Below are 12,193 nucleotides of genomic sequence, written 5' to 3'. Positions count from 1 at the left end.
GAAGATTTAAAAGAAGATCTTGGGGGAAATATCCTGGGAAAAACTGCATTGAAAGTGGTCGCAGTCATTTGGGGAGCACAGTGCCCTGCAGACCAAGCTGTCCCTGCCAGCCCACCTTCCCCCAAGAAGGGGCACGTGACTTGTGGGAGCGGCTACGCCTACGTGGACTTTAAAAGTATCTAAGATTCTGGTGTGCACTTAAGATGAGATGTAACTCATATTTTTGTTCACTGAGATATTTTGTGATTAAAAATTCTGCATGAGACAAGTGCTCAGGGCTGGTGCACTGGGAAGACCCAGAGGGATGGGATGGAGAGGCAGGCGGGAGTGGGGATCGGGATGGGGAATACATGTAAATCCATGGCTGATTCATGTCAATGTATGGCAAAAACCACTACAATATTGTAAAGTAATTAGCCTCCAACTAATAAAAATAAATGAAAAAAAAATTCTGAGCAAAGTGGAAATGCAGTAATTTTAAAGGAATTTTATGTTGAGTTGTGCCATGTAAACACATCTTCTTTTGGTTTTATTGTGTTTGTGGTCAGTATTAAGAAAGCAAAATCTCTGCTTACTGTGTCTTTTCATAGTCATTGTACAAGAAGCAGTCTTTTGTGGTCACCGTAAAATGACTATAATGTTTGATAGCAAACAGAATCCATGTATTACTAAGGTTAGATAATTTGTTGTATCTTCAGTCCAAGGTTTCTTTATGCTTTTTAAATAATCCAGTAATAGAGTAGAATCTATTAGCCAAAATCAGTTTGGGGATTAAAAGCAAAACCTGGGGTGCGAGAGAAAAGGGTGGACTTTTACAAGATACAATCAGTAAAAATTCAGAGAAAGATCTGAAAACCCTGTATGATAATTCATTCTTGTTCCTGTACTGTGCCCTGAGTTGGTAATATCAGTAGCTTTTTATCATGTCCCTCCTGTCCTTAAATTTTACTTTAAAAATTTTATATCCCCAACACTTTCTACCCTTGGAATTTTTCTGTCTTCTGAGTTTTTTTTTGTTTTAATGTTTAAAAATATGTCGGCATGATAGTCCAATTTTTAACTAGTGACTTGGGCACGATACAATCACTAGAATTTAAAGAGTGGTAGTCATGCCCATACAGGGAAAGATGTTTGGGTGTGTTCTTTTGAAATGGAAACTGTAAAAGTAAGTGCTTAAAAGATGTTGTTTGTTGCTCTGTATGGTAAAGACTAATTCTGTTGTATCAAGTACATAATTACTTATCATTTTCTTCCTCCTGACAGCATTAATAAAGGTTTGGTTCTAAACCCCCCCCAAAAAAATTTCACAAAAAATTAACCATGAATTTATTCATGCCTTGAAGCTAAGTTAGACATAAAATTCTATTCCTACAGCCCACAGTACTACTGGTGTTGTAATAATTCACATGTTGGTTATAAGAGTTATGGGGCATCTAGACTGGTTGAGCTGAGACTCGTGTTCACTGGTATCTGGGGAAGACAGTTTTTAATTGGGTAAGGAGAGGGAATTCAGTTGGAGGTTGGGGTCTCAAAGGGAGAAATAAAAGATATAAGATGGCATGTCCTTCCACAACCACCACCCAGATTGAACTGGAGCTGGGTGATGAGCAGCAGATGATGATCAAAATGTCTTTTTTTTTTTGGCCACTCAGCGTGGCATGTGGGATCTTGGTTCCCCAACCAGGGATCAAACCTGTGCCTGGATGCCAGAGAAGGGCCCCTGCCAATGTCTTTAAAAGACACTTTAGGGTCTTCCTTGGTGGTGCAGTGGTAAAGAACCCTCCTGCCAATGCAGGAGATGGTGGGTCTCCGGTCCCTGGTCCGGGAAGATCCCACATGCTGTAGAGTAACTAAGCCCCTGTGCTCCAGAGCCCAGGAGCCACAATTACTGAGCCCACAATGTTGCAACTACTGAAATCCGTGAGCATAGAGCCCATGCTCCCCAACAAGAGAAGCCCTCACACCACAACTAGAGAGTTAGCCCCTGCTTGCCACAACTAGAGGAAAGTCTGTGCAGCAACAAAGACCCAGCAGAGCCAAAAATAAATTTAAAAATTAAAAAAAAAATTTTTTTAAAGAAAGCGAGTCCCAGAGCCCTTGCACGCATTCTCTGTCTTCTGTTTCCCAGACTAGCCCAGCCTCACTACAGTGGACACCTTCATGGGTACCTGGAAGTTAGTGGAGAGCAGGAATTTCGATGAAAACGTGAAGTCACTTGGTGTGGGTTTTGCTACCAAGCAGGCGGCCAATATGACCAAGCCTACCACAGTCATCGAAGTGAATGGGGATACAATCACCGTAAAAACCCAAAGTACCTTCAAGAAGAGGCAGGTCAGCTTCGAGCTGGGAGTGAATTTCAATGAGACAACAGCAGATGACAGGAAGGTCAAGTCCATCGTGATGCTGGATGGAGGCAAACTTGCCCACCAGCTGAAGTGGAATGGACAAGAGACAACACTTGTACAGGAAACAGTTGATGAGAAACTCATCCTGCCACTCACCCACAGCAGTGCAGTTTGCCATCGTACTTATGAGGAAGGGGCACGACCTGTCCACTCCTTTACTGACTGCTCTTCTGCCAGTTGGCTACTCATGGACTCGGCACCAGATTGCCTCACTTTTCTCCCCTGGCATTTTATATAAATCTACTTTGATTGGGGAAATTTTCCTGGTGTCAGGTGGCATCAGCCTGAATCCAGTTCCAATCTCATTGTGTATGTTTGGTTCTTTAACTGAATCCAAAGGGTGCTCTGAGGTCAATAACGCAGAGCCAAGGCCAAAAAAAGAAAGAAAGCAGCCTTTAGGAGCCTCTGAAAAGAGCAGAGCTGCTTTGGGATCAATGTGACAAAGTATCACACAGTTTTAAGAATGGGGCCCTTCTCTCCACCTCTGCACAGAACTTACTCCTTCTCTGGAAAATAGAAGTAACGACTTGTGGGAAGTCAAGACAGCAGCATTCTCATACAAGGCGCTGGTTTCATCCTGGCTGGGGGGTGTGGTGGGATGCTATCCACCTCTGCAGTGTTGAACTGCCTTCTGAGGATTTGTGGGCAGCAGGTGTCAGCAAGGGACATTCAAACCAGCAAGGAAGTTTGGGTCTGCATGGGTCTGCCCCTGAGTGATTGGTCTGAGGCACATTCAAACACTGGGGTTTGCTAAGTTCCTGATTAAAAATGAAAAACTAAGAAAGAGCCAACTTCTTTTGTAAACATTACCTTATGGCACTTCAAAAATCATTTGAAGAAGTGTGCTAGCTTGCTTGGACTGCCTTTACGAAGGCTGGGTGGCTTAAATAATAGAGACTTATTTTCTCTGAGTTTTAGAGGCTGATAGTCCAGGATCAAGGCATCAGCAGGATGGGTTTGCTCAAACTACTCTCTCCTTGGTTTGCAGATGGTCACACGCTCACTGCCTCTTCACATGGCCTTTTCCTTGTGCCTGTGTGCCTCTGCTGTCTCTCTAAGAGACATATTATCCACATATTCTCTTAGTAAGGACATCAATCAAATTGGATTTGGACCCACCATAATGGCCTCATTTTAACTTCCATCACCTTTTTTTAAGGTACTATCTCCAAAGATATCACATTTTGAAGTACGGTGGACAAGGCTTCAACGTAGGAATTTGAGCGGGATGAGTTCAGCCCATAACAGGAGATATCCAATTTTGATAGCAGTTATTACAAACTTTCAGGAGAGCTGCATAATCTAGAGAGAGCTGCTCTGACTCTAAAGAACACAAGGGTTACAATGCTCAGGTACTTTTTTAAAAATTGAAGTATAGTTGATGTACAATATTCTCTAAGTTACAGATGTATAATATAGTGATTCCCAATTTTAAAGGTTATACTCCATAGTTATTATAAAATATTGGCTAGGACTTCCCTGTTGGTCCAGTGGTTAAGAATCCACCCTGCAATTCAGGGGACACAGGGTCAGTCCCTGGTCAGGGAACTCAGATCCCACATGCCATGGAGCAAAGATCCTGCATGATGTAATGAAGATCCTGCGAGCCGCAGCTGAGACCCTGTGCAGCCGTAAATTAAAAAAAAAAAAAAAATGAAGAATCTGCCTGCTGATGATGGGCACATGAGTTTGATCCCTGCTCCAGGAAGATTCCACATGCTGCAGAGCGACTAAGCCCATGAGCCACAACTACTGAGCCTGAGCACCCTAGAGCCCATGCTCTGCAACAAGCAAATCCCCTCTCACCACAACTAGAGAAAGCGGGCATGCAGTAACAAAGACCCAGAGCAGCCAAAATATAAATACATACTTTTTTTTTAATTGGCTCTATTCCCCATGTTGTACAATGTATCCTTGTAGCTTATTATGTACCTAATAGCTTACACCTCCTACTCCCCTATGCCTATATAGCCTTTCCTCCCTTCCCTCTCCCCACTGGTAACCACTAGATTATTCTCTAGATCTGTGAATCTTTTTGTTATAGTCACTGGTTTGTTGCCTTTTTTTAAATTCCACATGTAAGTGATACAATACAGTATTTGTCTTTCTCTGTTTGACTTACTTCACTTTACATATTGCCCTCCAAGTTCAACAATGTTGCTACAAATGGTAAAATTTCATTCTTTTTTGGGGGGGCTGAATATATATGTACTGGGGGCTTCCCAGGTGGTGCTAGTGGTAAAGAACTCACCTGCCAATGCAGGTAGACTTAAGAGATGCAGGTTCAACTCCTGGGTCAGGAAGATTCCATGGAGGAGGGCACAGCAATCCACTCCAGTCTTCTTTCCTGGAGAATCCCATGACAGAGGAGCCTGGTGGGCTACAGTCCATAGGGTTGCAAAGAGTTAGACATGAGGGAAGCGACTTAGCATGTATATGTGTACCACATCATCTTTATCCTTCATCTGTTGATGGACACTTAGGTTGCTTTCATATTTTGGCAACTGTAAATAACGCTGCTATAAATATTAAGGTGCATGTATTTTTTTCCTCTGTTTTTGGTTTGCTTTTTTTCCCCAAATACATACCCAAGAGCAGAATTGCTAGCGTATGATAGTTCTATTTTTAGATTTTTGAGAAACCTCCATACTGTGGTCTGTAGTGGCTGCACCAATTTACATTTCCACCAGCAGTTTACAAGGGCTCCCTTTTCTCCACATCCTTACCAGTGCCAGTGCAGACTAATTCTCCAATTTCCATTCATTGTGAGCATCAGCTTACATTTGGCTACTTGTAAATCACACTTGCAAACTCTATCCAATTCATTCCAAAGACGTTCAGCACCCTTTTTGGCTTAGCATTCTTTGAGGTGGGCTGATCCACCTTCCTGCCACTCTGCCTTTACCCTTCTGCTCACCTTTCATCGTTGTGAGGCAAATTTACTTTCATAATTTTCCAAATTCTTTTCATTTACTCAGGATTCTCAGTGAAATCCACAGCTCCTCCTCCCCACAGGAATGCTCCCACCAGCATAGCTCTCCTCCAGCCACTGCTTCTGCCTCACTGACCTCTGAGTCATGAACCACTTGCTGACATTAGGGGAGAACCTGACCCAATCAGAGACAAAGTCCACATACCTTGGGTCTCTTCGGCTCCCTCTATGCTTCCTAGAGCTCCTTGTTGCTCAGTTGCTAAGTCTTGTCTGGCTCTTTGAGACCCCATGGACTGAAGCACACCAGGCTTCCCTGTCCTCCACTATCTCTTGGAGTTTGCTCAGGTTCATGTCCATTTAGTTAGTGATGCTATCTAACTGTCTCATTCCCTGCTGCCTTCTTCTCTGTTTGCTAAATCAAATAGATTAAGCAATCCTTAACACTGGGCCCTTAAAATCGGGGAAAGAAGACCACTTACTGCGTGGACAAAATGGCAAATAACACCCCTCAGGTGAAATTCATCACAGGTCTTAGCACTTTTCCCCTTAGGACGAAAATCACTTACAGTGAATGGGGTTTTACTGCCACCTCCTGGATCATGCTTGGCAGCACTGAGCAGCCCTGGGCGGAGCCAAAGGAGTAGGTATCACCATAGCGAAGTGGATATAATGTCAACTACAAAAACTCCCAAGCTCAGAACTTTCAATACTCTCCTTAAATAACTTCCAGCCATCCAAGCAGAACTGACTTCTTCATTCCTCTACCCTAAACAAAATGCCTCTCTCTCATTAACTTATTTCCTCCCAAGACTCAACAGAAGAAAGGGGATCTGAGATCTGACCACCTTACCTGGGATGACAAGTATAATTAAACATAGGCAGAACACTCGATGACATAAATCAAAGCAAGGTCCTCTATGAGCCACCTCCTAGAGTAACAGAAATAAAAACAAAAGTAAATAAGTGGGACCTGATTAAACTTAAAAGATTTTGCACTATAAGCAACTATAAGCAAGGTGAAAAGACAACCCTCAGAATGGGAGAAAATACTAGCAAATGAAACAACTGACAAAGGATTAATTTCCAAAATATACAAACAGCTCATACAACTCAATACCAGAAAAACAACCAACCCAATTAAAAAGTGGGGAAAAGACCTAAACAGACATTTCTCCAAAGAAGACATACAGATGGCTAATAAACACATGAAAAGGTGCTGAACATTGCTCATTATTAGAGAAATGCAAGTCAAAACCACAATGAGATATCACCTCATACTGGTCAGAATGGCCATCATCAAAAAGTCTACAAACTACAAATGCTGGAGAGGGTGTGGAAAGAAGGAAATGCTCTTGCACTGTTCGTGGGAATGCAAATTGATGCCACCACTATGGAAGATGGTATGGAGATTCCTTAAAAACTAGGAATAAAACCACCATATGACCCAGCAATCCCACTTCTAGGCATAGAAGGAAGCCTGAGGAAACCAGGCTTGAAAAAGACACATGTATTCCATTGTTCATTGCAGCACTATTTACAATAGCTAGAACATGGAAGCAACCTAGATGCCCATCGACAGATGAATGGATAAAGAAGTTGTGGTACATATACACAATGGAATATTACTCAGCCATAAAAAGGAACGCATCTGAGCCAGTTCTGATGAGGTGGATGAACCTAGAACCTATTATACAGAGTGAAGTGAGTCAGAAAGAGAAAGATACATATCGTATTCTAACACACATGTACAGAATCTAGAAAAATTGTTCTGAAGAATTTATCTACAGAGCAGCAATGGAGAAACAGACATAGAGAATAGACTTATGGACATGGGGAGAGGGGAGGAGAGGGTGAGATGTATGGAAAGAGTAACATGGAAAGTTACATTACCACATGTAAAATAGATAGTCAACAGAAATTTGCTATATGGCTCAGGAAACTCAAACAGGGGCTCTGTATCAACCTAGAGGGGTGGGATGGGGAGGGAGGCGGTAGGGAGGTTAAAAAGGGAAGGGACATATGTATACCAATGGCTGATTCATATTGAGATTTGGCAGAAAACAACAAAATTCTGTAAAGCAATTATCCTTCAATAAAAAAAATAAATTAAAAAAATACATTCTCCAGGCTGCACTGCATTTCCCAGTTTAAAATAATTTTTGATCTACAATATACTTTGTACCAAACTATGTTATCTGAATCTGGTGTTTGTATTTGTTTTCAGGAGGTGGGAAACATACCTACAAAGGAAAATCTCCAATAGTAGAGCTGAAATCTGCTTCAGTTTTTTTAAGATCTTTAATATCCTTCATTAACTAAAGCATAGTTACTCCAATACTTTGGCCACCTGATGCAAAGAGCTGACTCGTTTGAAAAGACCCTGATGCTGGGAAAGATTGAAGGCAGGAGGAGAAGGGGACGACAGAGGATGAGATGGCTGGATGGCATCACCAACTCGGTGGACATGAGTTTGAGTAAACTCCGGGAGCTAGTGATGGGCAGGGAGGCCCGGCGTGCTGTGGTCCTTGGGGTCACGAAGAGTGGGACATGACTAAGCGACTGAACTGAACTGAACTTTCACCCGGTTTGGTCCCCATGATAAATTTTTTAAGATTTACTCATTTACTTTTGTCTGTGCTGGGTCTTCGTTATAGAGTGAGGGCTTTCTCTAGTTGCAGTGAGTAGGGGCTGCTCTTCACTGTGAAGCATGGGCTTCTCGTTGCCGTGGCTTGTCTTCTTGTGGAGCAAAGCTCTGGGGCACACAGGCTCCAGAGCACAGGCTCAGTAGTTGTGATGCATGGGCTTAGCTGCTCTGAGGCATGTGGGATCTTCCCAGTTCAGTTCAGTTCAGCCGCTCAGTCGTGTCTGACTCTTTGTGACCCCATGGACTGCAGCAGGCCAGGCCTCCCTGTCCATCACCAATTCCCGGAGCTTACCCAAACTCATGTCCATTGAGTCGGTGATGCCATCCAAGCATCTCATCCTCTGTTGTCCCCTTCTCCTCCTGTCCTCAATCTTTCCCAGCAACAGGGTCTTTTCCAATGAGTCAGTTCTTTACATCAGGTGGCCAAAGTATTGGAGCTTCAGTGTCAGTCCTTCCAAAGACCATTCAGGGTTGATTTCCTTAAGGATTGACTGGTTTGATCTCCTCGCTGTCCAAGGGACTATCAAGGGTCTTCTCAACAAACACCCATGGCTTTATCATTTATTAATTGAGTGACACGATAAATTTCTTAAGCTTTTGAAGCCTATACTTTGCCTGTAAACCATGACTAACATTCCTACCTTCACAGGGCTACTATTACAATTGTCAGATAAAAATTGCAGAGCTAGATGGTTTGGAGCAAAAAGAGATTATAAAAAATATGTGGTTCCCAATCTTTAAAGACACAGAAATTTTGGTAGCGGCAGCGACATTGGGTATTGATCTTGCCTGTCTGTGTGCTTTCAGAATCTGGCCCTGACTCTCCTGGAGGGTCTAGAAGTAATTCAATAAACAGCTTTTATATTTGAAAATACATATAGTGGAGGAGACAGACAGGTGGGTATATATGTAAGCAAATGGACTGATGATCGAGGGAAGACGGCTAAACAGAGGTTTGACAGGGACGGAGTAAAGGGACAATGTAAGTGATTGGTTAATCCCACTAGGGGATTGTAAATCCAAAAATACGGAAAACCCCTGTAAGTTCATGATAGCTCAAGAAAGCAAGTTTGCCTAACCATAAAACCAAGCAGGCTTTCTTAGCAACAAAACCATGCAACAGAAGCATGAGACATGCCCCAAAGCAATAAAACAGTAGTGGCATGAGACCCACCACTTGCCCAGTGAATTCAGTAAGTTAATGACCCCTAGGACATGCTCTCTGCACACATAAGGAACAACAATAATTTGCGGACCTAGATGAACCACATAGGTTCAAGAAAATTCCCCTGCTCAACCTGGAGGAGGAACTGATGACGGAAGCACAACGTCTCGTCAAGAGAGACAAGGAAGTTCTTCTCCCCCTCCCCACTTTTCCTTTGACTATAAAACTGTAGCCCAGTAAGTTCTCGGTAGGCAGCATTTCTTGCCCACCCACTTGTAAGCTTCAGAAGCATCCTATTGTAATAAATCACTTCTTATCTACCACTTTTCTCTCACTGAATTCTTTTTTGTGCTGAAACATAAAGGACTATAGTGCCAGAGCTCGTCAGAGCCCCTGAAACAACACCAAACAGGTTCAGGTTCAGGAAAGAAGTAACCAGTGGAGACATTGTTGTGGGACAGAAGGATTGGTTTCAATTCAAGCAGCAGTTAATGGTGGTCGCCTTCCACATTTTGAGGCATGTGTATGTGTGTTCAGTCGCTTCAGTCATGTCTTTTTGCAACACTAAGGACTGTAACCCTCCAAGATCCTCCATCTGTGGAATTCTCCAGACAAGAATACTGGAGTGGCATTATCAGAGAAATGCAAATCAAAACCACAATGAGGTACCATTACATGCCAGTCAGAATGGCTGCTATCCAAAAGTCTACAAGCAATAAATGCTGGAGAGGGTGTGGAGAAAAGGGAACCCTCTTACACTGTTGGTGGGAATGCAAACTAGTACAGCCACTATGGAGAACAGTGTGGAGATTTCTTAAAAAACTGGAAATAGAACTGCCATATGACCCAGCAATCCCACTCCTGGGCATACACACCAAGGAAACCAGATCTGAAAGAGACACATGCACCCCAATGTTCATCGCAGCACTGTTTATAATAGCCAGGACATGGAAGCAACCTAGATGCCCATCAGCAGATGAATGGATAAGGAAGCTGTGGTACATATACACCATGGAATATTACTCAGCCATTAAAAAGAATTCATTTGAATCAGTTCTAATGAGATGGATGAAACTGGAGCCCATTATACAGAGTGAAGTAAGCCAGAAAGATAAAGACCATTACAGTATACTAACACATATATATGGAATTTAGAAAGATGGTAACGATAACCCTATATGCAAAACAGAAAAAGAGACACAGATGTACAGAACAGAACTTTGGACTCTGTGGGAGAAGGCGAGGGTGGGATGTTTCGAGAGAACAGCGTTGAAACATGTATATTATCTATGGTGAAACAGATCACCAGCCCAGGTGGGATGCATGAGACAAGTGCTCGGGCCTGGTGCACTTGTGGAAATCGGGTGGAAAGGGAGGCGGGAAAGGGGGATCGGGATGGGGAATACATGTAAATCCATGGCTGATTCATGTCAATGTATGACAAAACCCACTACAATATTGTAAAGTAATTAGCCTCCAACTAATAAAAATAAATGAAAAAAAAAAAAAAGAATACTGGAGTGGGTTACCGTTTCCTCTTCCAGGGGATCTTCTGACCTAGGGATCAGACCCGTGTCTCCTGTGTCTCTTGCATTGACAGGTGGATTCTTTACCACTGAGCAACTGGGGAAGCCTCTAGAGGCATGGAGATCGCTAAATGGAGATAAACTGACATAAAAGCCTGTTCTCTTTACTGCCTGGAGATCCTACCCTAGTGTAGGGAGAAAACATGCTGAATTGAAATATTTTGGTTTCACTTTCCTGACTCCTCATTTAATTCATGTTAACCAATAACACGGTTTCCAAAATTTGGCTAGAGCCATCCTCATTTCTACAGGAGATGACCCTTCACGCCAAAGTAGAACAAGAAGGGATTAAATAAGGCTATGCAATGGAGGGAAATAAAATTTCACTGAAAGCAAAGGAAAACAACGTCTTGTGGGTGAGTTTTTGTTTTCAGTTTCTCAGTATATAATAACATCACAAATATCCACAAGAATAATATCCAAAAATATCTACAAACACAAAGCTCTAAATCACAAGTTACTTACAAGTGATGACGAGTGATTGGTGGTAAGGCACTTCTCAGAAAGACATGTTAAGAAACGGATAAGCTTTATCATAATTATGAGCTTTCCTGGTGGCTCAGTGGTAAAGAATTCGCTTGCTAATGCAGGAGACTTGGGTTCTATCCCTGGGTCAAGAAGATCCCCTGGAGAAGGAAATGGCAACCGACTCCAGTATTCTTGTCTGGGAAATCCCAAGGACAGAGGAGTCTGGAAGGCTACAGTCCATGGGGTAGCAAAAGAGTCAGAGACCAGTTAGTGACTGGACAACAACATGGTAATTACACTTTCAAGTTACTTCACGTCTGAAGATACAAAGAGAGAAAATTAGACCGTTTAAAAAGTGATATGAGAACAAACTTTTTCATTCACATGGAGGAGTGTTAAGGGCCCATATCTAATGCTAAAACACAACACAAAACAATGGGGAAAAATCCATTTAGTCCAATTTTCTAGGACCAGCCTTAAAACCTGAAAAACAGTGATGCTGAGGTCTCTCATTCCTGCCAATGGTTCGGTTATAGGAAGCAGAGCTTAGAAAACAAGTCAAGCACATTTTCCTCTCTAGTGTAACACATAATTTACTATAGATCCAGCCTTGGAGCAAAACTAAAGCGAAGGAACCAACGATGAGAGAGTCACAAGAGAAAACACATCTTCTGTGGCCCCATTTCTATAGGATGTTAGCTATCCTAACCAAGCAAGGTATTCTCTCTTACCAAGTAAGCTATTCTCAATCAAGAGAACCAGGTTTTAAGATTGAGTTTATCACAGTTTTTACCAGGTCATCTTTACAAGACAAGTAAAGGACAAGACAGGATCAGGCTGCTTGTATCACTGGCTGTACAAGAAAATTAACTTGCTACCCCTGTTTCCTAAATTTTGAAAAAAAAATTAACAATTATTTCAAACTTATTTGTTAAAAATATGCAGTGCTGCATGCATTATTCATGGTCTCAAATAAAAATCAAGCAAAAACCA

The 12,193-nt window shown here is 42.3% G+C and overlaps 1 protein-coding gene across 1 annotated transcript; it reads left to right on the top strand.

Annotated features, from left to right (window-relative positions):
- Positions 1-2,154: 2,154 nt before the first annotated feature.
- LOC122696633 (fatty acid-binding protein, heart-like) lies at positions 2,155-2,643 on the top strand. The gene has a single exon (XM_043906889.1). It carries the CDS (start codon positions 2,161-2,163, stop codon positions 2,641-2,643), a length of 483 nt encoding a protein of 160 aa, XP_043762824.1. The 5' UTR covers positions 2,155-2,160.
- Positions 2,644-12,193: the final 9,550 nt, after the last annotated feature.

Source organism: Cervus elaphus, chromosome 6, assembly GCF_910594005.1.
Source record: "Cervus elaphus chromosome 6, mCerEla1.1, whole genome shotgun sequence".
Classification (NCBI taxonomy): Eukaryota; Metazoa; Chordata; class Mammalia; order Artiodactyla; family Cervidae; genus Cervus; species Cervus elaphus.
The sequence above is the reverse complement of the archived record's forward strand: the minus strand, read 5'-3'. Positions and strand labels throughout refer to the sequence as shown.

Bases quoted from the DNA above. Each gene is read 5' to 3' on its own strand.
- LOC122696633 (XM_043906889.1), top strand. From the start codon at position 2,161: ATGGGTACCTGGAAGTTAGTGGAGAGCAGGAATTTCGATGAAAACGTG.